Source organism: Aristolochia californica, unplaced genomic scaffold (assembly GCF_029961685.1).
Source record: "Aristolochia californica isolate CCGP_79_NKW_82.1479 unplaced genomic scaffold, dmAriCali1.0.hap1 SCAF_482, whole genome shotgun sequence".
Lineage (NCBI taxonomy): Eukaryota > Viridiplantae > Streptophyta > Magnoliopsida > Piperales > Aristolochiaceae > Aristolochia > Aristolochia californica.
Window position 1 is genome coordinate 1 of NW_027182195.1, and position 19750 is coordinate 19750.

The window sequence follows — 19750 nt, forward strand, 5'->3', positions numbered from 1 at the left end:
TTTCTCGACAATTTCTCAAGCCTCGCTCCAGGAATTGCGTCGACATCGGCATTCGTCCGTCTGGTAAGCATTTTTGCTTCGAACTTCATTGCTACGAGATCCGGAGCTTCTAGTTCTCCGGTTCGAATCGAATTAGTAGGTCGTCTTTTATTAAAACTGATAATGTTTTGTTAAACTGATCTATGAGATCTCTTTTGAATATCTAAAACACCTGAGACTTGAAATGGAGAGACGTACTTTTACTGTCGCCTTCCTTCTCGTTGCTGAAAGATTCAATCTTGTTTGAAACGAAATGACAATGGCTAATTAAAGTAATCTTTCGTTGATGAAAAATCTTATCTATATCTGTTTTTCAGGAGTTCTTTTGCTTGTCGCTGCGTTGGTTACTTGTTGAGGAGCTGGTTTATCGACTATTCTTTCTCATGGTAGACTGATGAGCTACTTTCGGCATTTTCAGGATAAGCTTGCAAAGATGTTAGCTGACTGCGCAAGCTGTGGACATTAGGTGACCGGAACTGAACTGGGTTTCCAACTTGATCGTACTAGTGCTCTTTATTATTATGTTGTTCGGCTATCCTTAACTGCAGCTTTTGTGGTCATTTTAAAGTTTATTGAAAGAAAAAGGGGATACTGAATCCTTCAATCTTGTTAATATTGTGGAATTCTCTCTTTCCTGGCAGAAGACTCGTACCTTTAGGTAAATGATCAGAAGCGACCCTGGTACTCTTAGTCGAAGCTCCTTGCTCATATTCCAATTGGCCTCTGTTTTTTGCTGCGGTTTATTGCTGCTTCGGAAGGTAGAGGACATTGCAGTAGAGAGGAATTCAGAGTTGTTAAAAAATACTTGTTAGATTAAGTATTCTGGTGAGGCATGAGGAGAAATGGAAACCCTCACTTGGGCAGAGCGTTTAGTGATAAAAGATGGTTATTGCCTTTTCTCTCAAGTCTGCTTGTTTCTTTTACACTGGCCTTGGCAGCTGCTTTTGGGTTATTCTCCTCTTCGTACGGTGGTGATTCCTTGTCCTTAGATTTTATTTCCTTTGCTAGCTCGGAAGACTCTACTGGATCCTTCGTGGAATCAGATTTGAGGAAATCCCTGGAACGATATAGAGTTTCTAAGTTGGAAGCACCACGCATTGCTTATTTGATTTCTGGGACGAAGGGTGACAGTCAAAGAATTAAGAGGACTTTACTGGCTATTTATCATCCAAGAAATCAATATCTTCTCCACATGGACCTTGAGGCTCCTCCCAGAGAAAGATTAGAGTTGACAATGTTTGTGAAGGGTGATCCTACGTTCCGTGAGGTGAATAATGTACGAGTTATGGCCCAAGCCAACTTGGTGACTTATAAAGGTTCCACAATGGTTGCTTCTACTCTTCAAGCTATAGCTATTTTGCTCAAGGAGAGTGCTTACTGGGACTGGTTTATAAACCTTAGTGCCTCGGATTATCCTCTTGTCACACAAGATGGTGATTGCCTCCCTCAACCTTTTCGTTCCATTTGTTTCTTGTATACATAGTCTGCTGCATTTCCAGTACTACTATTCGTTTCCTCTTTCCTTTTTATTCTTAGCTGAAAATCATATTGACTTAATTTATAGAATGATCACTGAAGCACTTGCTAATGTGGGTTTCCTTTCATTCTTTCCTTCTTGTTTTATCAATGATTTTGAAGTAGATATTTCTTGAAATTGATGGAATCATGTCAGAACCATCAAATATCCTGTTTGAAATTTCATCTTAGTGTTTGAATGTTGTGTAGATCTGCTTCATGCTCTCTCTCCTTTGCCAAGGGACCTCAATTTCATTGAACATACACAAAATATCGGATGGAAGGAGTAAGTGAACTTCAGAACTTCTTTTCCTTTCCTTTTTAAAGGTTTTCCTGCACTGCATCTGTCTAGCTTTGCAGGAGTTTTACTTCAAACTCTCTTTGCAGGAATAAGAGAGCAAAACCAATCATCATTGATCCTGGTCTCTACTTGTCCAAGAAGAGTGATATCTTCTGGAGTAATTCCAGAAGGGAACTACCTACATCATTCAAGTTATTTACGGGTAAGTTCTCCTCAGTTTTTTTATGATTATAAAACAAAAAATAGAGCTGTAAAAGTTGAAATGGCAAAATTAGTCTTGGCCTTGCCTTTTTTGGTCTTGTCTTATCAGAGCTTCATACTGTTTAACTGCAGCACTTTCTTAATGTGATAAATTCCACTCCATTTTTCTATGTTTCAGGATCAGCATGGGTAATGCTTACAAGGTCTTTCCTCGAGTATTGCATATGGGGCTGGGACAATCTTCCCCGCACTCTCCTGATGTATTACACAAATTTTATCTCATCTGCAGAAGGGTATTTCCACACAGTTATTTGCAATTCACCTGCATTCCGTAACACGACAGTCAGCCATGATCTACACTACATTGATTGGGATAACCCTCCCAAACAGCACCCTCTCTCATTATCTATTAAAGATTTTGATAAAATGGTCAAAAGTGGAGCACCTTTTGCCCGGAAATTTGAGAAAGATGATCCCATCCTAGATAAAATCGATAAAGAGCTATTGGGTCGAGTGGATGGTCAGTTTGCCCGTGGAGGCTGGTGCACTGGGAGCCAAGAAGATGGTTCCGATCCATGCTCTGCAAGAGGTAACGATTCAGCGTTTTTGCCTGGGCCAGGTGCCGAGAGATTGCAACTAGTGTTTCAAAAGCTGTTATCTGAAGATTTTCTCGGACGGAATTGTTCTTTGTAGCAGTAAGTTTTCCATGAATATATGTGCATAGGTTTTTCTGTTTTGATTGTCTTCGCTTTAACACCTCACGACTCTGCTGTGACGTTTTAGTAACAGTAGAGCGTATACTCAGATATTGAAACAAAAGGCAATTCATACCTCTTAGAACAATTCCTTCTCGACGGCCTCTTTTAAATGTTCCGGCTTTAACACAGGCATTTTATTTTCAATTTGTCTCACAAATTTGCTACGATTGAATGAAACAGAATGATTCCCCGAAACAGAAGCAAGAACATTGCGAAGTCTTGAACAGAGTTCCCAAAGGCTGAAATTGAAAAGGCAATTCATACCTCTTAGGGCAAGTGAAAGTGAAATTAAAAATGAATTACTATTTTTTTGTATTAGTAACAGAAAATATAGTGTAAAATAATATTTTGTGTTAAATAGAAAAGAAATTTATTAATATAATATTTTAATAGATTTAATTTTTTTATTAATAAATTATGATAGATTTTAACTTGTATGAATTAATAGATATTTTAAATTTAAAATTAACATTATCTATTTAATTAAATATATAAAATAAAATTTTATAATACCCAAATTGTTACTTTTTAATATCTAAATTCTCGCTTAAAAATTAAATATAATACTAAAAATCGGAAATTTATATAAATAAAAAGAGGGTATTTTATTATACAAAATTACTTTTATAGATTTAATTTTATAAGATAACTTTATTTAACTAAACTAATATACATTTAAACTTGTTTTAAATTAATAAATAATTTTAATTATTTATTTTATAAAAAAATTAAACAAATACTTACTTTTATAAATATCCAAATTCTCACACTTAAATTAGAAATCAAATATAATATTAAAATCATGAATTTATATTAAAAAAGGATATTTTAGTATATAAAATTACTCTATAGATTTAATTTTTATAAGATAATTTTATTTAACCATTCTATTAATAAACTAAGATAAATTTTAACTTGTTTGATTTAATATTAATTAAAATTTAATAATTTTAAATTAAAATAAATATATAAAATAATAAATAAATATTTAATTTTATAATATCAAAATACAAGAGTGAGAGGGCAGAGTAAGAAGAACAATAGTGAGAGAACGAGTGACTCGTGAGGATAAAAATGAATGCAGATACAAAATTAAAATCCCCCGCAAGATCCATCACTGTTTTCTCTTATGGATCCTGATTTTGTTTTGTTAGTTTTGTTTTGTGTTCTTTTCATAATTAGAGAAAATATTTTACTGTCAAATTAATTTCGAATAGCAAAAGCAAATTTTTCATCACCTCCAATGTCTTACCATCATTGATAATATTTGAGCTTGAAAAGGGATTGTGGATGTGTCCAGATACAAAACTTCATTCTAGACATAACATTGTTCAAGGCATTGCCAATTTTACACGAAAACTTTGTCCAGTTACCTATTCCTGTGACTGCTGTAGTATTGGACATGGCAATTTGTCATTTTCCGATCAATCTGCTCTGTGCTCATAATTTGCTTCTACTTCTACCAATTACACTACTTGGTTTGGTCGGACATTCACCATTATATTATCTGGCCTTCTATCACTTTTAAATTATTTCCAGGTAAAGTTCGCAGTCACTTTGCTCGTTGAGGTGGATGCATGGGGAGCCAGGAAAATGGTTTTGCCTGGACCAGGTGCTGAGAGATTGCAACTACTGTTTCAAAAGCTGTTATGTCGAAATTGTTCTTCGTAACAGAAAGATTTGCATAGTAAAGTTCTACATCTACGTCAGTCTAGATGACATGAAATGCAGAAGAAAGAGAGCTTCAGATGAGAGCACAGACAGTGTCGATGATGAAGGGATCAAAGCAATGATAACAGCAAGTTGCTAAGAGTAGTTTGGTTTAAACAATTAAACTCAGTTACAGTGGCATCATTAGTAGCCAATTCACTCTTTCTCCTCCCCATTAATCAACTGCATCAATTTTCAACTCAGAGAGTGGACTCTGACAGGAATAACAGCAACATCAGCTCATGTTGACACTCTTGAAATTGGTTGTCTCAACTGTCGAACTGTTCTCCCTTCAAATACCTGTCAATAATAATTTCTTGTGAAAAATCTGTGAAGTATCCTTGGCCAACAGCTAAACCCTCCATCCTTGCTAGCCGCTCAACTTCCAACTGCACCTGATCAGCTCCAATTCTTTGTGGATTCAACAAATTACAGGCCACCTCGATTAAGTCATCACCATGGGCAAGTGCCATAGCTTGCACCGATTCCAGACCACCTCCTCTCCCGCTCACCTTTTTAGATATCTTACGAACTGTAGCTAGGTTGGAAGAGTAAACAGGAACATTGTAGTTATCAACCCAGCCAGTGGCACCTACCACCACAACTCCAGCAGATTGAACCACTTGCACAGGACCGGCATCTGGCTGCAGAGGCAAGCTCCCAGATTTGGGCCCACCTGCCCAACCACCTGCCCAATTGATTCCTTCGGAATTAGGCTTGAAATAGCCTAGTTGTCTTCTAATTGAATCAAGACTTCGTCCTTGTTCATGGGCAGCTCCATACAGAAAGGTAGGGACTGCAGAATATGAACACTGTAGTATCTCAATCTTCAAATCAACATAACAGAGCAGAAACCTACTCATTTTTGATACTCATTGAGCCCCATATTGTTGAATCTGAACCAATACATGGGTACCCTATTCTCCTGACCTCTTCAACCTTTGGAGATTATTGAAGCCCAGTGTGACAGTTGTCAAATATTACAGTATAAGTTACCAATAGCCAAACAAGTGCACGTCAAAGAATAGATACAACTGCTCATCTTGAAAAAGTAATATATTCTTCTATTTTAGGATAGATGAATATCAATTTTGGCCATAAACTAGGTAAGTTTGAGATAAATTATTCATGCAACAAGTTTCACCAGTATGACTCATTTAGGCAAGGGTCCAGTAGATCATTGAATTGCAAAACTTGCTGGAAGAAGACAGACCTTGAAGCTTGTGGCCAATATCACTGGCCACCGATGTTGCAAGCCCAGCCACTTGCTCTAATGAAGCCTGAGCCAGAGGGTGAAAGCAAATGTGATCAACCACTCCAAGGCGTGGATGAGTCCCACAGTGCAGTTCAAGATTTGTAGCTTCAAGTGCAGCTTTCACCATGGTAAATACAGCTTTTGGCAAGGGATAAACATCTCGGAGAGGGTTTTGGGAGACATAGGATACAAGTGTGTAACCAACTCTGTTGTAAACCTCATCCTTGAACTTGTTCACTATGACAGCTTCAGGATATAGCTTGGCTGCCTGCTCTATCAAGTCCAGGGCACACTTGTTTCGGCTTTCAGATATGTAGACTTTGCAACAGGCAAGCATCATCTTAATCATCATTTACCTATTTCACACTTGTACAATCTGCAAAACAGAGGGACACCATTTGGTGATAGAGATCTCTGCCTTAATTTTCTTTTGGTATAACATTTAATAAGTGGGTTAGTGACAAAACTAAAAAGTTCCAACTCTACGTATGTTTTTACAAGGAACCTATCTATTCATTTCTCTCTCTCTCTCTCTCTCTCTCTCTCTATATATATATATATATATATATATATATATATATAATCAATGAAATAAAGCTTTTAATTTGTAGTTCGCCTTTATTTTCTTTTATGAATGGTAAGATAAAAATAAGTTTTCACAGACCTATCCACATAAAAGGTCATAGAAACCAACACAACACAATTTAAGACACCATTTAACTCTTCATGATTTCATAAGGTAAGCATGTTTAAACTATTTAAGAAAAAAAGAAGTTTAGTCTGCTTTAAAATCAACAAAAATAAAACCTACAGCAACTTTTTGTGCAACACTAGTTGCAAAGTTATTGCAGCATGACAATACACAAATGCATAGACTGTAGAAAACAACTACACCATAGAACTTGTAAAGATAATATTGTTTTTTATTTGAAGCTGGAAACATCACATGATAATTTACAAAATTATCTAAAATTTGGCATAAACGAATCCCAGTTCCCTTAAAATTCAGTCTCCTTCACATCTGTCGATTTTGGGTATCCTTGGTAGTCCAACTTCACCCCCAACGTCGCAGTAATAGCCCGAAACTTCAACCTCAAAGCTTCCATAATCTCCTGAACATTTTCATTCTCTGGATCCACTACTGGGTACTTGTCAATCAATTCCTTCATATGTTTAATGTTGTTCTGAACCCTAGCTGAGAAGCTGTCAGAATTTACATGAATCACCGAGGTCCAAACATCAACACAGCCCTTATAAAATCCAAGTTCTTCTCCAACTTCGAATCCATGTTTTAGACCCACCTCTCTTCCCTCCTGTTTCCCAATGGCCAAACCATCCGCAAACCCATCCTTGAACCCCTCATCAGAGTGCTTTTCTTCCAAATTGACAGCGGAATCAAAAATATCGTCTAAATTTGAAGACTGCATGATTTATTGGAGAACTGGATACACTGCCAAGAAAAAAAAAAGATTTAACTTCGACTTAGAAAGTGGAGCTATTTGTAGAACTCTGTGCTGCTGAAGTGCAGGACATGGTTTGGGATACAGACCAAAGTTATGAAGACTGAACCAGGACCGACCGGTTTCAAAAACATACGGTTTGACAGGATCTTCAAGGCCTTGTTAGAGCTCTAGCTGAAAGCATACACCCCATGAAAAATGCAAAATAGTTTTCAGAAAACAAGTTTCCAGGATATTTATAAGTGGCGACGCTTTTAGTACTCACTAGGACATTCCCTGGACATTTATCCATTTTATATTTAAATAAACTTTATTAAGAACAAAAAGGTATATATTTAAGTAATCTCCTTTCAAAAAGCAAAAGCTACCAATATCAGTATTGCCTTAGAAAGCCAAGAATTCTCAACTTAAACCATCTTATTAGCATAGACAAATGAGTAAAGTAATATGATTAACAGATCGAAGTTTGAACTTTTTTAATGCAAGGTTGCAACTGTGTAATATGCTTTAGATAAAAATCAAACCTAAGAAACATACAAAAGAACATGGAAGGAATTACATAACATCATTTTAGCTGTAACTCTCAAAGTTTTAGAATCTTTAGAAGTTCGGTAGATTAGTCTTTAAAAGATTAAAGTTTCAGAATCATTAAGGGGAGGTAATTTGCTATTTGCTCAAAATTTTCAGCATTGTCTGCTGCCGGAATGTGTTTTCTTTTCTCTTAGACAACCCTACGTTAACGTCTTCTTTCCACTTTTGATTTCATACACAAATGCTGCTATCCTAGAACATTTTCCAAACACTATTATTACACTCATGAGGGCGCCCACTTCTGTCATATTTTTGTTTTACAGCAAAAGTCTTGGGTACCTGAGTCATCTAAATCAAATCAACATACTTCTGATTATCCCAACCGGCCATTTCTGTTTCCTTGTCTATCTCATGCATTTCATTTTGAAATATGAACAGAAAGATATAATGCAGACATTTAAAGCAGATCTTATCAAACTATTTACATAGACAACGAAAATACGGACAGCAGCAACAGAACCAACAAAAGAAAGAAGGGAACAAGACAAAGCTATAAAAAGAAAAAAAAGGAAACATAGGTGCACCTAAATTTGTTGGCCGAGTAATCAAGATTGAAATGTAGACACTCTCACATTGAATGAAAAAAGGAAGGCATTTCTACCTGTGCTTGTTGCTGTCTTTGATTCTTCGGATTTGGTCACTGACTAAGATACTCTGGCAGATTCAATTATGTAAATGACTACATCAAATAGAAATTCCTCTCATTTTCCTGATTTTCTAAAAAGAAGCAGAGCAATATGCCCTTAGCACGAGAAGTTTGATAATCTAAATTCTATAAAGAAAAATCCAAAGAAAAATAAGAAAAAAGTAAACGAAAGGAGAAGGGAGGAAGAAAAAAAAGACGCAGGAAAATAGATGAAAAAGTGGTAGAACAACGAGAAGAGAGAAAAACAAATAAGGCTCGTGTTAAGGTTTACCGTGAGAAGCAAAACAGTGAGCAACACCCTTCTGTCGGGAAGACGACGAAGACTGAAAAAAGCAACCTTCGAGTTTGAATTAGAATGGGAGATGACGGAGAAGGAAAAGAGGAGTGAACAGTGACTGGAACAGATAGGAAAACGATAGGAGAAGACGCTTGGAACAGACAATGAGAAGATTTTTTTTTTCTTTCTACAAGGGGATTGACGGTTTGGTACAGACATTATAGAAGGGCAAGACTGGTGATATTGGTGTTTCTCAGGGGTAAAAGGATAGTTGTACTTAGAAGAAGATTGTATGCAGGCGTAGTCTTTCCATCCGCTTGGGAAGGTTGAACATACAGTCCTATTTCTTCAAGTTCGATGTCCATGGTGGCTGTGTGCATTTCTTCAGGTCCCATCTGAAGCAGCTCGTCCGTTCACACGTTTGAATTTCTGTAAGTGATACTTTTCCTCCTGTTTCTGTTTCAGTCTCTGTAGAAACATTACGGTTGGAGAGAAGTATTTTCTTTTACCAATTCTAGTTCGATTTGACGAGTGTAAATTTCTGAAAATCCATTGAGCTTGATTTCGGTTTTGGATTTTAGATCTGTTTCTACCTCGGACAAAAAAATTGGTATCGATGCTTTCTTTGTGCCTTTGAACTGTATCACTCCAAAATATCAGGGTTGATTATCTGTTTTTCACCGCAACATCGTATATAGTTTTTCTCATGGATCATATAGCTTCAAGCCCTTCTTATCGTGTCGTTACTTTTTCTCTTTTTTGGGTTGATGGTGGACAGCTAAACTATTTGATTTGCCATCGACAGTCTTCTCGATTGTTGAACTTCATCGCTTATTGGTTTCCTTTTTGGTCGAAGTAAATTGAACTACGTCTGGTGATTGAGCTAAGCCATGTGTTGGTTCTCTTCGGTTCTGTCTGAAAATCTTCTGAAGTATTTGTTCAGTTCAGTAAAGTTTGGGAGTTGAGATGGTTATAGAGGGGCTGTTGCTTGATTTATGGAGGTGAAATTTTGCACGTAAGAAGTCTCCGTATATTAAACAGAGGACCTAGAAGATTGATTATTAGTATATGATTGGTGGAAAGTTTGCTTATTTGTAATAAATGTTTGACTTAAAGTTTGCCTATTTCTCTTAGAAATTTCCTTGCCACTTCCATGGACATGCAAGCATTCTCTACATCCACTATTGGGAGAAGAAAAAGATTATTATCCTCAGAATGTAGTAGAGTTTCTTCTTATAATTGGTGACTAACCGTTCAATGATGCTTCATAATTGATTTTGTACATGTGTTTGATATTTTAACCTAAAATATAAATTGAATCATGATTTTATTTTTGCAATGAAGCCAAAAGTGACTGAAAATTTTTACTGTTATCTGGGAGACTGGGAAGACAGAGCCTTAGCAAGGGTAGCTCCTTAGCTTATGAATCTCCAGTTCTGCTGCATTTGGCTGACTTGATAAGAAAGATTAGAATGAATGAGATAGATATTTCCACCTCTTGCTGATACCAATTTTTGCCCCAGGTTTTGCCTCTATATTTTCCTGTCACCTGCCAACAATGGATTTAGCAACAATGGATCGACGAACTCTCACCCTACTTGGATCAGGTGCCTGCGTCATGCTGTCGATGCATTTTACATTACAGCTGGTGTCGCAGCATCTTTTCTACTGGAAAAACCCAAAGGAGCAAAAGGCCATCCTTATCATCATTCTCATGGCTCCATTATATGCCTTCGACTCTTTTGTTGGTTTGGTAGATATTCAGGGAAGCAAAGTCTTTTTCACATTCTTGGACTCGGTGAAGGAGTGTTATGAAGCTCTGGTCAGTTCATTTGGAAATGTCTAACAAGATCCTTCTTTTATAAATTATGCATGACTTTTACCAGTGAATGTATTTTTTTTTCCATTGACAGGTGATTGCGAAGTTCCTTGCCTTGATGTACAGTTACTTGAACATATCTATTAGTAAAAATATTGTCCCAGATGAAATCAAAGGAAGAGAAATTCACCATAGCTTTCCCATGACACTTTTCCAGGTCGGTACACTTTGTTGATTTTTGTTGAAATGTTTCACCTGCTATATTTTATCACCTGATCTTCCTGCAGCTGGAAGCAGTTTTTCTGTCCAAATTAAAAGGAGTAAGAATAGATAATAATAGCATCAGTATAAATGATTTTGTTTCTCATACTGTCTCTAGTTTTTTTGTTTCTGGGTGTCAATTATTTATACAGACATCTTCCAAAAACTACTTGAAAACCAATCTGTGAAGACTGTCTGTGGTTGGGTGGAAACGTTTGTTTATTCAATTTGCAGTTTACAGTTTTGGCCTTTAGGTTAATTTCCATCTTTTTAGAAATTCCTCACACCCTCTGCTCATCAGAAAGACCTCAGAAGTGGCTCCACTTGTTTCTCTGTTGCTGTTTCTAAATTAATGTCACCTAGACCCAGCCTAATTGCATTAATGATGATTTAATTTATGTTTCATTTTTGTAACGAATTGCCTTTTAAGACTAGCTGGATCCCTCATGGGTGTATAATGCTCACATGATTGTTATCTCTTTTGGCTCTTGAATTTGTTTGTTAGTTTTGTTTTAATTCCTTACCAGAAAAATAGTTTCGCAATCAAATTGATTTTCAGGCGGCAAAAACAAACTTTTATATGAGAACTTAATCTTTTGATAACTGTTGGTTATTTTATCACTATCATTGCTTCCAGCTACAAAACTTCATTCTAGACTCTAACCTATTGTAAGGAATTGCCTATTTTACATGAATATTTGTCTAATTATGTATTTCTGTGACTGCAGCCTCGTACCGTGCACCTGGATCACCAGACATTGAAACTGCTCAAATATTGGACATGGCAGTTTGTTGTAATCCGACCAATCTGCTCTATTTTAATGATTATGCTTCAACTTCTAGGTTTGTACACTACGTGGATCAGTTGGACATTCACCATCATACTGAATATCTCCGTCTCCCTAGCACTATATGCTCTCGTGGCCTTCTATCATGTTTTTGCAAAGGAGTTGGCACCACACAAACCTCTATCAAAGTTCTTGTGCATCAAAGGAATTGTCTTCTTTTGTTTCTGGCAGGTAAGAGAATTCATCTCATCAATTGCTGAGTTCGTACCAGCTATGCTTCTTAATCTTCTTGATGATTGCCAACTACTTTTCATCTTTATCACAGGGAAACAACTTTCACTGATGAGTTTTTGGAATTCATTTCAGGGAGTTGTGCTTGAAATCCTAGCAGCAGCTGGAATAATCCGATCTCACCACTTTTGGTTAGATGTTGAGCACATCCAGGAAGCCCTCCAGAACGTCCTCATCTGTTTAGAGATGGTTATCTTTTCCGTGATTCAACAGTATGCATACCATGTTGCTCCATACAGTGGGGATATTGCTGCGAAGCTAAAAATGGATAAGAAGAACCGCTGATATTAGAATGAAGCTAAAAGTTATGATCACAGTCTGTGTATTAGTGATGCTAGAAGGATTGTATTAGTTGTTCTTCCCCATATTCAACTCAGCTGCGTCTTACATGGCAGTTTTGAACAGCTAAATGAGATATTTTGAGCAGAAAGATTACACATTCCAAGATGCTGCTGCCTCCCTGCAATCTCAGTTCAAAGCTCTTTTGTTTTTCCTCATGGGCATCGATTTCTCATAGACTAAAGGAAAGATACAATTTTTATTTTATATTATATATATATATTACGTGTTATTTATGAAATTTGACATAAATATTAAATTATTTTTTTATGGAAAAAGGAATATTTCCGAGCAAAATATACAGGTTGTTACGGATGATGAAAAATGGGAAGCCATAACTTAGTAGAAACTCGTGGCCTTCGTTATTCATTAATAGCCAAAAGACTCGTCCGTTTTATCTCTGCAGACATAAATGTCAAGTCAAGGTTCTGCGGACTTCTGTCAAGATACTAAAGGAAAAACAAAATGAGCTGGTACTGTCTTCCATGTACTCGTTGCTGATTTAGCAGTGAGAGCAAGTGCAACAAGTTTAGAGCTTTGGAGCGAAGAGTCGTTTCAATTAATAACTTGGAAAATCCATGAGGCAACAGTATAAGCTGTACGACGAGTAGTCATTCTGTGCAACGATAACAGAGGGCTCAAAACTGATTGTTACTAAATAAAAAACAACAATCCTAAATCTTGAAAACGCTTTATTTGCAACAAGTTCCAAAAAGGAGAAACAGCCGCCACCTTCAACACATGTTTAATGAGCCCCCTCAGCAGTTTTCTGAAAGAGTGCAAAAACAGATAATGTAAGACTCATCAATAACTTCATTCTACTTGTGGAGAAAAAAAATAAGAGTAGGTACGGGTCATGCTTTGAATGTAAGAATTTCATGTGAAAATTTCAAAATGTTTTGCACAATCACCTCTTCCAGTGTTTCCTTTTTGCCTCCAGAAGAGAACTTCTTGTAACCTCCATATATTATCAGACCCCATGTGGACAAGCAGACAATCACAAACTGCAAGTAGTATTGTCGTCACAGATATCAGAATGCCATCTCATGGAAACAAGGAATCAATTCATCATTCTCCTAAAAGAATTGAACAATAAACAAAAACATTTAATAGCATTTAAGTAAAGACGAAAGGTTGTTCCTATTTCAATTTTCTCATTTGGGTCTGGCCTGGGAAGAGAAGAAGTGATCAAATGATTCCAAGTACTCGATCTCATTATAGCATCTACTGACATTACATCTAGAGTGTTTTATGATATGTTTATTTCTAATAACCTTGAGAGAAAATGTCTAGGATTATCTCTATATGCAGATGGTTTCCCAGATGCCGGAAGGGGCTTTCCAGTATTACAGCTATCCAAAAATAAGAAGCCAGAGGTATGAACCCCAGAAAGTATCCAACGCCAGCCACAGGTTGGACCAAAGCCACTGACATTTTGTTTACAAGGGTGAAACATAAAGGAGAAACAGAGTATTAGAAGTAGTTTTCAGTATTAAGATTCCATTTATCAAGGGAATCCAAATTATCCAAACAAAAAATCAACATGAATAGAGAAAGTGAAACAGAACTTTAGATGCATCCTGCTCCAAGTTCCAGAAAAGCCAGAAGTGGGTCACAGAAACGAGACTGATTGCAGCCAAAATGCTAGGAATTGAGCATAGGATTTGCCCACGGCCATACACGAAATCTTTGTAGATCAATAAGTTAGATTACTATCTTTTTTTCTTGTAAATTACAAATTGGTTAGCTTAGAACTGAATATTAGTAGAGAACTTGTAACAAGTTATCTTGATTAAGTGAAACAATCAGTTGGGCTGAAGAGTTGACTTGAATAAAATCAGCTCCACTGGTCTGTTCCCCAAAATGGACTCCTAATAGGTTCTCATTCGCAATTTGGCCCAAAGAACTTGTTACTGATCCATCCATTTGATCATTGTCTGCAATATTCACATGGATATGAATGTGCGTATTTTAATTTTGGAGAGCATTTCAGATAGCAATAACAGAAATATGCTGTTTATTTCAGCCAGTGCATTTTCCTTCACATAAGATGTTGTCAGAAACATAAAATTGGTTGAACCATTTTATAATACTTTTGTGCAATGAACTCTTCCAGTCCTGCATTGCACATTACTGTAGTTTGAGAGGTGGTTTTAGTCAAAGGACCTAGGTGATTTGCGTGTCTCAAGCATGTCTGTAACCTGCTTCCAAAAGGAAATAGCACACATAACGTCAGAAAGCAGGTTGACCACCTTACAACATTAGACATCTGTTATAGACTCCTCCACAGATGGTTAAAACCTTTTATTAGAAGAAAGAGTTTTAAAGGAGGAACAGACAATTTTTGAAGTTTTGCCACAAGATTATCGGTTGAAACAACTAATAAGACAACCAAAATTGGCTGCAGAAGAATAACACTTTGCTAAAAAGCTCATATACCAACCAAAGCAAAAAGATACAGCCAATATATATGCATTGTTCCTCTTTTTTGGTCCCAATAAGTATGAAACTTTTTTATCCATTTCCAATTTCAGTACACAGGATTTTCTCTGTGTGAATGAGAAAATTGTCTGAAGAATTTTTGTACTGATCATCCTCAATATGAATAGCTATCGATAGCATAACATGAAATGTCTGCCTAGAAAAGGATCTTAAGATTTCAAACATGACTAAACACTCTAGGCTGATGACCATTAGTAAACCAGCTGACTTTTTTTTATTTGGGATATGTTACCTCAAAAGACCAGTATGAAATTTTTTAAAGACATGTTACATTCAAATACTTCAATAGACATTGAATGTGTGACATGGCATGTGATGCAAACCTGAGAATTTTGATTAACAGACACTCGATGTGGAAATTGAACTATAGGCTCAAGCATAATCTGCTGATGCGTGTAAAAATAATTACCTTATAACTCTGATTTTCATAGTTCCTGATAAGATACATTCCCCAATACTGACTATCACATATGTGTAATATCCAAAAACAGAGAAGATTGTAGGCACTTCTTGATCACCAATATTGATAGCATCAATAGTAACAGACTGCTCCAAGATAATAGATAATATACACCAATGTATCCACATGGAAAGGTATTAAATTATTTTTAAAAAGTACCAGATATCTACAGTATTTTCCAACCATAGCCGTAAGAAAACTTACATGCTCTTCTTTCCACTTGGATGGGCTAAGAGGGTCATCCCAGCAGTTAACTCTCGGAGGTCCATGATCTGCAAAGAGTTGAACAGAAGGAGAAAAGCCATCAGATATCTAGCTAAAAATGCTCATTGTTACGTACTTAGTAAACCGTATAGGTTCTCAAATACATAAGTTAGAGCCAAAATGTCGTAAGTCATTCACATTACAGATGTAATAAGTGGCAGATTTAGAACTGATGGCCTCCACAAACACAAGAACAAAAACAGACAGAAAACACTATACACTGCCTTAAATGCTACTTACTAACTTTCTGAGATTCAATGCCATAAAAACAAAAACTCAATTCTGTCATTTCTAATAACTGGGAGGAAAAAACCTTAAATTGATGCAGAAAAGAAAAGGAGACATCCACATCGCTCGCCGGAGGATACAACAGAACGGAAGAATATGCCAGAAGGGAAACGAATCAATAAAGAATAAACACAATCTCGTCACAACCTCTCGAGAGACGCACAACACAAATCACGCATGAATGGCAATATTAGGTAAGTCGGAGCTTCAGACCACCAGAACCCAAATCAAGAACTAACCTATGAAACGACATCAGGAATTGTGATCAACACGAAGGAAATGTGAAGAACCGAAACAAGGGCAAACGAGGGAGTCTACCTGCACCACCGGCAAGTCCTCGCCGCTGGATGAGCTTAGCTGCTTGACCGGTCGATGTGGGAGACGAAAGACGGGAAAGAGAACTAGCTTGACGAGCCGCTGCTAACCAAGCCGCCATCCTCTCAACTAGAGCCTTCGAGTTCCTGGACGAGTTGAAAATCAGAAGAGCAGAGGCACCCGCCGTTCCTCTTGTCGAAGCGGGGAGAAAAAACCCAAAAATACCATTAAATGACAAAAACACCCTTGAGTTGTTCAATGATTAATTTTTACGCCCCAGAGTCCCCCACCCGGTCAGTCGACGGCGAGAGTTTCGGGTCGAAAAAAGCGGAATAACGATAACGCTACGATCGGCCGATATAGCCGATACACGATTTGATACGACGATATTTGACGAAAATGGGCAAATCTTGCTCGTATGGGCCGTCACTGACTGTTGAGGTTGTCTGTTACAATTGTAATTGGCGCTACAAAGCAATTATAACGGTTTCCGCCATTATTTGGTCAATGTAACGGCCTCGAAACGGGTTTTCTGTTACGTAATGGTAAATAACCGGGTTGACTCGGCGTCAGCCGAAGAACACCGAGTTAGCTTTGCTCGAATAGGTTTTTTTCAACGGCGCCAATCAAAATCAACAACCGAACGTGAACTGAGCTGACCGAGTCAGGACCAATTCGCGAGATTCACAGAGCCTTTTTCTCCCACGCTTATTCATGGCTTTCATCATCGCCAGCTCCGTAATTGCTCCGTCTGCTATTTTCACTCGAAAATTGAGTCGATTTCGAAAGTCTTCCTCGATCATCTTTCCTCGAATTTGCTCTTGATTTTATTTTTCCTCGGTTCATCTTCCCTGATATCCGGAAAGGTGATACGAAGAGTCAAAGATTCCTTTTTTGTCGCCAAGGAAGTGAAGCTCTGGAACGATAAACGAGAGCGGGAGATGTACGACAATTTCGCGGATCTCTTCGCCATTATGAAAGCGACGGAAAAGCTCGAGAAAGCTTACGTCCGGGATATCGTGTCTTCCCAAGAGTAAGAGCCCGAATGCATCAAGCTCATTGCCCAATTCAAAACTCTGACCTCCTCTCTCAAAGATTCGGTTCCTTCGATCGAACGATTCGTAGAAACCTGCAAGATGGACTGCCCCGCAGCCCTCAACCGGCTTCTCGTATCAGGGGTCCCCGCCACCGTCGAGCACAGGGCTTCGGCCTCGGCTTCCATCGCCACTACCGTGGCAGAATGCGTGCAGCACTTCATCACGGCTATGGATTCACTGAAGCTCAATATGGTCGCTGTTGATCAGGTCCATCCCCTGTTGTCGGATTTGTCGGCTTCATTGAACAAGCTTAGTATTCTGCCGCCAGATTATGAGGGGAAGGTAAAGATGAAGGATTGGATTGGGAAGCTTTCTAAGATGGGTGCTGCTGACGAGCTGACAGAGCAGCAGGCGAGACAGCTTCATTTTGATCTAGAGTCTTCGTATAATTCGTTCATGGCTGCACTGCCCAATGTGGGTAATTGATTGTGCTATGTTCTGTACATAAGCCCTATACCTGTGAAACTTTTATCAAAATTGATGCCTCCAACTGGTTTGTTGCTAGTTTTGTGATTAAAGTTCCATATTTGACTGATAGTATAGAAAGATAAACTTTTTTCTGTTATCATTATTTCCGTCTGGTTAATGAAAACCTGCATGAAGTATTATACTATTACTCCACTACTGCCTTGCCTGTTGCTCTTGAGTGCATTTAGCACAGCAGTGGCTGAGAAGCTCTCTGTGAATGCAAACTTGTTCTGGCCATCAACGACTGATCGATATTTCAATCTACCACTGAGCACGTTGTGGTTGCTGCATTAGGAAGGATAGCCAACAGAAACATGAGGTGTATTAGTCTATTCTTTCATTACAACTCTTTAAGTTATTAAGTTATTATCATTACATATGCTATTAGCATTGAAAGCTTCTTCTGTGTATTTGCTCCTAGTGTTCATTTTGCTGCTGTCAACAATCTAATTCCAAACGTTTGAAAGCCTTTTCCATCAATTCTTTGTTTGCATTCTACCTAAAACAAATGCTTCAACTTTTTTAATGCACCAGCTGATGGAATGGAAAGCCTTTTCTGGTCCTCCTTACTATTCATTTTGTTGCTGCTCAAGTTCAAAGGGATGTTAAAAGCTTCTCTTGATGTTAGAACTTGGCCTTGTGATCAGTTTGCTTATGTTAATGGTCTTGAGCTTACTATGAGCTTAGTAGTCATATTGATCATGTGTAGTATAATTTTGAATAGGATCAATTCACGATAATTTACCAAGCATTGTAAAAATCATAGTGGATCAACAATCAATCCAGTTTTGCATGATATTCACTGGATAAGGTATTATATCATGTGAAAGTAGGTTAGAATGTGAAATTTTGAATCGAATTAGGCAAAGAACTTGATTAAAGTGTGAGCATTGTCTGGGTTTTGCAGCATACAAATTGAAGAAGAAAGAAGAAAGGAAGCAGGAGAAAGAACGAGTGAAAACAATAGCACACCCAAATGTAAATTAGGCAGCCTCTATTCTTGTGTTTTCATTAAGATATATCTGAAATAAAATTACATATGGATAATAATGCCCTCATGAGTCCGTAAAGGAAATACTCCTACTAAAGACAAGAAAATTGCATCCTTCTAGCATTACAAGAATACTCAAGTAACAAAGTAACTTCATATGTTCTATTAGAATGATACGGAGTGAAGTACAAAGGAGAATCACTATCCTGCGAGTATCCTCAAAGGATATGAAAGTAGTACTGTGGTTAGGAATTTTGTGCTTAGGATGTGTTGGATTTGGGACCTCTGTTGCTATTCAAAAAGATACTTTATCTGTCTATTAATGTGTGGAATCTATTTTACAATAAGCTAGTCATCGGAATACCTGACCATGCACCAAGGTGATAGTGAGCAATGCTCCTATCCTGTCCATTCATGTTCGTATGTTTTTATTTTATGCTACTAGTTAATGTTAGCTGGCTCTTGTAGAAAGAGTTGCCATTGAATAATTAAACAATAGAAAAAATCTTAATGAAGAATGGCTCAATAACATATGAAAGAGTTGTGATAAAGTTTTATACTGGCTGCTGTTTGAGGTAGTCCTCCAGAGTTCTGATACTGTTGAAAAAGTTGAGGCCAAGAATGGAGCAAGCAATTCTTGTGGCAGATCCCAGTACAGTTGGGACTGTTTTGATGATTTATGATGCTAGTTTTGTGCATATGATGCTGTTTATTTTTTGTTATATGTTAAACTGCTAAGTTTTACACTTATTTTTGTTGCTTTCTGGCTACTTCTGTGAAAATATGGATGTCAAGAACCAGGTATCGAAAATAATTCGAGGATGCAAGAACATTTTATGGCATTATTTTCACTCAGTAGGACACCACAACCTTAAAACAGAATCAAATATGGGCAACACTGTGAGTTAAGACAGTTCAACAAGCAGAAGAAGCACAATTGCCAGCTCCACGTTATAGATATTAGCCGTAGCAATGCATTTTACCTGGGATCTTTGTTGCATCATTCAGAGCCTTAGTGGTTACAATTACATCTTGTTTATCGTCCTTGCTGTAACTTGAAACAGGAAACCTATCCATCTATACAGCCGGAGATGGCCTGTATCGATTGTCCAAT

General features: G+C 37.4%; 5 protein-coding genes and 1 pseudogene across 9 annotated transcripts; 3 read left to right on the forward strand and 3 right to left on the reverse strand.

Annotated features, from left to right (window-relative positions):
• Window positions 1–9: 9 nt before the first annotated feature.
• LOC137964986 (beta-glucuronosyltransferase GlcAT14B-like) lies at window positions 10–2795 on the forward strand. Of its 2 annotated transcripts, none has more exons than XM_068811407.1 (6): window positions 10–63; window positions 357–505; window positions 684–1472; window positions 1765–1840; window positions 1942–2057; window positions 2235–2795. In XM_068811407.1, the coding sequence occupies exons 3-6, from the start codon at window positions 872–874 to the stop codon at window positions 2747–2749; spliced, it is 1308 nt and encodes a 435-aa protein (XP_068667508.1). In that variant the 5' UTR covers window positions 10–63; window positions 357–505; window positions 684–871; the 3' UTR covers window positions 2750–2795. The 2 variants fall into 2 exon arrangements, with proteins under 2 accessions (XP_068667508.1, XP_068667509.1); XM_068811408.1 differs by having other exon boundaries at window positions 49–63; window positions 458–505; window positions 681–1472.
• Window positions 2796–4540: 1745 nt separating this feature from the next.
• LOC137964988 (formiminotransferase cyclodeaminase-like protein) lies at window positions 4541–8987 on the reverse strand. Of its 4 annotated transcripts, none has more exons than XM_068811413.1 (4): window positions 8748–8987; window positions 8432–8484; window positions 5738–6155; window positions 4541–5320 (listed from the first exon to the last, which is right to left on the reverse strand). In XM_068811413.1, exons 3-4 carry the CDS (start codon window positions 6129–6131, stop codon window positions 4794–4796), a joined length of 921 nt encoding a protein of 306 aa, XP_068667514.1. In that variant the 5' UTR covers window positions 6132–6155; window positions 8432–8484; window positions 8748–8987; the 3' UTR covers window positions 4541–4793. The 4 variants fall into 4 exon arrangements, with proteins under 4 accessions (XP_068667514.1, XP_068667513.1, XP_068667512.1 ...); XM_068811412.1 differs by having other exon boundaries at window positions 8432–8509; XM_068811411.1 differs by having other exon boundaries at window positions 8432–8539.
• LOC137964987 (uncharacterized) lies at window positions 6778–7206 on the reverse strand. Its single transcript, XM_068811409.1, has one exon. The coding sequence runs from the start codon at window positions 7204–7206 to the stop codon at window positions 6778–6780; it is 429 nt and encodes a 142-aa protein (XP_068667510.1).
• A 118-nt stretch (window positions 8988–9105) lies between the features above and the next one.
• LOC137964990 (uncharacterized) lies at window positions 9106–12403 on the forward strand. The gene is made up of 5 exons (XM_068811414.1): window positions 9106–9184; window positions 10277–10575; window positions 10667–10789; window positions 11562–11852; window positions 11988–12403. The coding sequence occupies exons 2-5, from the start codon at window positions 10312–10314 to the stop codon at window positions 12195–12197; spliced, it is 888 nt and encodes a 295-aa protein (XP_068667515.1). The 5' UTR covers window positions 9106–9184; window positions 10277–10311; the 3' UTR covers window positions 12198–12403.
• Window positions 12404–12787: 384 nt separating this feature from the next.
• On the reverse strand, window positions 12788–16259 carry LOC137964992 (uncharacterized). The gene is made up of 4 exons (XM_068811415.1): window positions 16084–16259; window positions 15418–15485; window positions 13163–13255; window positions 12788–13020 (listed from the first exon to the last, which is right to left on the reverse strand). The coding sequence occupies exons 1-4, from the start codon at window positions 16199–16201 to the stop codon at window positions 12997–12999; spliced, it is 303 nt and encodes a 100-aa protein (XP_068667516.1). The 5' UTR covers window positions 16202–16259; the 3' UTR covers window positions 12788–12996.
• Window positions 16260–16479: 220 nt separating this feature from the next.
• Window positions 16480–17793, forward strand: LOC137964991 (vacuolar protein sorting-associated protein 28 homolog 1-like; annotated as a pseudogene).
• Window positions 17794–19750: the final 1957 nt, after the last annotated feature.